General features: G+C 51.4%; 1 protein-coding gene across 1 annotated transcript in view; it reads right to left on the bottom strand.

Annotated features, from left to right (window-relative positions):
* Positions 1 to 885: 885 nt before the first annotated feature.
* Positions 886 to 4,016, bottom strand: part of TRPC4AP (transient receptor potential cation channel subfamily C member 4 associated protein) — a 33,951-nt gene continuing 30,820 nt past the window's right edge. Inside the window, exons 18-19 of the mRNA XM_079322000.1 lie at positions 3,618 to 3,824; positions 886 to 2,785 (exon numbers count right to left, since the gene is read on the bottom strand). Of these exons, the coding sequence (XP_079178126.1) occupies positions 2,648 to 2,785; positions 3,618 to 3,824 (345 nt within the window). The 3' untranslated portion in view covers positions 886 to 2,647. The remainder of the gene's footprint in view (positions 2,786 to 3,617; positions 3,825 to 4,016) is intronic.

Raw genomic sequence — 4,016 nt, 5'->3', positions numbered from 1 at the left:
GACTGGCTCTGTTGTGTGTCACAGGGTAACCAGGGCCTTGGCCTTTGCCCCTGGGGTCTTGGGGAGCATTTTTCACAGGGAGGCACAGGCAGGAGAGAAGCCCAGTCCTCCCTCTCCCAGCTCTATGGCCCTGGCTTGGGACAGGTTTTACCTCCCCACCAAACCACATCTCTAACTGCAGGGGACCAGAGCTGAGGCATGATAGACCTCAGCCACTACTGACAACATAAAGCCCCCTAAAACAGCCCTGGAGAGGGTTATGGCTTTGGCAAAGGCACTGGAAAGAAAGACATCTACACTCATTTCTTTAAAATAGATTTCTTTAATAGTTTCCATTGAATATGTTTATTTGCATTTAGCAAATCAGCATTAATCAGGGCAGGACGAACCTCGGCAATCCATGGGGACAGTGCAGACTTCCAGAGAAATTTGTTAGTGCCAGGGGTTCCCACTTCCCTCCTATTCCAGCCCAGAGCCTGTTGCCACTTCCACGGGTCTGGTCCCTCTCACCATGAGACTCTTGAGGCATCTGGCACAGACAGACATCCCAAAGGAATGTGGCCCCAGTTGGGATTTGCCTGTGCCCCTCTGTGCACTGGGGCAGCCTCTTCCCTGGAGCCCAGCATGCTCCACCCCTGGAGGAGCTGCCAGGCCTTTCTTCCCTGTGCCCTTCCCTGCTGAATCAGCCCAAAAGCAAAGCCCAGCCTGTGCTCCCAAGCCTGGGAGGACCCCCAGAGTTGGTGTGGGCTCAGCTCAGCTTCCCCCAGGCCCATGGGCAAAGCCAGAGGCAGCTGGGCCCCAAACTGTCTTTAAAACAGAGAGAGGAGAGTGAGGCTGCAGGGTTACAGCAGCAATCAGTGGATTAAGTACACTGTGGAAAAGGTATCCCTTAACTTAAAAGCCTTTTAATTTGAAGCATTTATTTTTAAAGTGTACATCTATTACAGTTAAGAAGAAGCAAAGATACACCAAAAATACAAATACCCAAGAACAAAAAAAGTACAGATGAGAAAGAAATGAGCTGAGAGGAGGGAGGGGAAGGGTGGAGGTGACCTGGTGAGGAACAGAAGCTGCCATGGCAAGAAGCTCCCCAGGGTACCCTCACCAGAGTGGGAGGCAGCTCCCTGGGAGGGACACCAGGATCCCCAGGAGCTCCAGCTCTATGCACAAGCTCAGCAGCTCTGAGCCCCCTGTGAGCCCAGAGCAGGACACTGAGGTGTGGGAGAAGAGAAAGGGGAAGGGAAATGTTCAGAAACAAGTCCTGCCCCTGGGGCTGGAGCCTCCTTCAGTCCTCCAGCCCCAGCACAGGGAGCCTCAGGGTGGGTTTCATGCTGCTGGCAACCCCAAGATGAAAGGCTGCAGCTCTGGACATCCTCAGCCCTTCAGAGCCTGGACAGAGCTGAAGTCATCTCATCAAATAAATTAGAAAATGTTAAAAAAATTCCAAGTGTTTCCAAACTGGTTTCTTTTAGCTGTAGCTGCAAGACATGTTTTTGACTTAAATGTAGTGGCTTAAGTGCAGTGTATCTCATTCCTGGGTATCTGAATGTGTTGGAGCAACATGGTGTTGGTGAGCAGGCAGGGCAGGTGCAGGTTTGGCAGTCAAGACTGCCAAAACCCCATTCCACCTTTCCCAACATATCCTACAAAGTTACTTTCAACCAGGAGTGTTTATTCCCAGCATTTAACACATTTTGATTAAAACAGATCCAGGAAAAAACGGACATCTCCAGTAAATATTGCACTTTCAAGATTTATGTGTGTGTTGATATTAAGGACTGAAAGCAGAAACTGACATAAGACTTCCAGGCATAGCAGATTAACATCAAGAGCAATGGTCCTGAAAAGGATTTTAAAACCAGATTAGTTACCCAAGAAGGGACAAGCCACAAGTTTAAAAAATTAGTACATTTTAATGCTAGTGCTCCGTGAAAAAGCCAACCCCTGGTGCAATTCCACCACTGCTGAAATGTCTCTGTCCTCCAGCACTGCAAAACACCTCTGGGTGGGAAGGATCTGCAGGAAGGACAGCAGGAGCAGAGCTTCTCCCCTAATGCAGATAGATTTAGTACCAAATGATCCAAAAGGTGATGGTAAAGAGGTGACTGGAGCTGGGGCTCTCAGGAATTAAAAGCACACACACGCACACACACTCATGCTCTAACCAACCCCAAAGCCCAGCAGAGGAGTTACACCTGCAGGGGGTCCTGGTGGTGGCTTTGCACGTGGCTGGTGCTGGGGTCCCTCTCAGATGGGCTCCTTGGACCTCACACTTGGAGGGCAATTGCTGTGCTTTTAACTTGCTTGTCCTAGCAGCCCTGAGAGAGCCACACCTCAACCGGCACATACAGAGAACCCTCACGTCAGCAAAACCCTTCTGCCAGCCCCACCGGACTGGGAGAGAGAAAAAAAAATAATACAGGCTGGTTTGTGCAGGTGATTATTTTTATCCCAGAACAACTGGAAGATACATCCCTGAATGTGTTGCCCAGAGAGCTGCCCGAGTGTCAGAGGTCAGGCTGGGGCCGGCAGGGGCGGGGGTGGGACGCTCCGCAGCTCCAAGCTGCACACACACACTACACAGCGAATCCCTGAAAGGCCCGGGCTGGAGGGACCCTCTGAGCTGTCCAGCAGAGCTGCAGGGGGATCACTCCTCACAGAAGTCTCTGTCAATGTCCATGTACGCCTCGTCGATGTAGCTCACTATGGCACAGGGGGACGTCCGGTCCGGACTGAGCAGTATCGAAACAGTCTCTTTCCAGTAGGTAAAACTAATACAGGAGCTCTGTGGGCACAGACAACAGGGGGTCAGTGGAGGCCACGGCAGGAAACACCTCCCAAAGCTGAAAATCATTTCCTGTGCGGCCCCAGCTCCACAGTGTGACCAACACTCTGCCCTCCCTCCCTGGGGCCCAAAGGCTGGGTGCTGAACAGCTGCACCCTGTACAACCAGCTGCTCGCTCTCCAGATGCAGACAAGGACTCTCAGTGCCAAACTTCTCCTTTACTGTCCAGCCCTAACACAAACTGGGACCCTGTGGTGCTGCAGATCAGCCAATGCTGGAAGTAGCTCCCACTCCCCAGAGGACACAAAAACCAACTCACACCCCTCCTGCATTATTCCCTCAAAGCCAAAAGGCCAACCCAGACCGTGTGTCACCCACATAACCAGATAAGTGATTATTTCTACCCACCAGTTACCCAGGACAAACCAGCTCTGGCACAGAAACCTGCAGGATGCTCCCTTGGCTTCCAGTAGCTACATCAGATACTTTTCCTGCACTGTTTGCCACACCAGGAGGAGGGAACAGTCTGGCTGAGGTGCTAACTAGTCTGGGAACTGGATTCTGTCCTGCCTCCCCCTCCCTGCCAGCTCTGCTTCTCCACCCCACTCAGCACTGGCAAGTCTCACTTCTGTGTGCCAGAGGCAAGACCTAAGGCTCTGTTTACAGCACCTGCCTTGTGGCAGCCTGTCTCTGAGGTATGAAAAACACCACAGGAATTACACAGGGGGCAGAACTTCTTCCCTTCTCTCCCTTTTCCACCTCCCATTTCTGCCAGGGCACTGGCAGGCAGGTGCTGCTGATTAACTCCTGCCATGCTAAGGGGGTCACATACATTTTCTAAGCAGGTGCTGTCTTTATCCTTGTTGAGGTAATGCTGCTGCCAGAACCGCAGGAGGCTGTGGAAGTTGTTCAGGATGAAGCCAGGGTATTTTTCTGTGTATTCCATCTGTTGCAAGGTGCGCAGATAAAAAGGGAGCTTGTCTTTCCTTCGGGCCAGCATTAGGATAACTAAACTCGTGTTCAAACAACTGACATTTTCCTGCAAGTAAAAATGACACAGCAAAAAGATCTGAATACCAAGATGCCTGTGGTGTACTGTCCCTATAAAACAAGCCTGTGTAAAGCACATGCTGGAGGTGTTCCTGCACACAGCAAGGAAAAGGGACATGGGTGTCCTGCAGGGAAAGTAGGTTACTCCCTGCTCACCACTCCAGTCCCAGCAAGGCAGCTG

This window comes from Erithacus rubecula (assembly GCF_903797595.1).
Source record: "Erithacus rubecula genome assembly, chromosome: 18".
In the NCBI taxonomy this organism is placed as follows: Eukaryota; Metazoa; Chordata; class Aves; order Passeriformes; family Muscicapidae; genus Erithacus; species Erithacus rubecula.
Note: the sequence above shows the minus strand (reverse complement) of the source record. Positions and strands in the feature narration are given on the sequence as shown.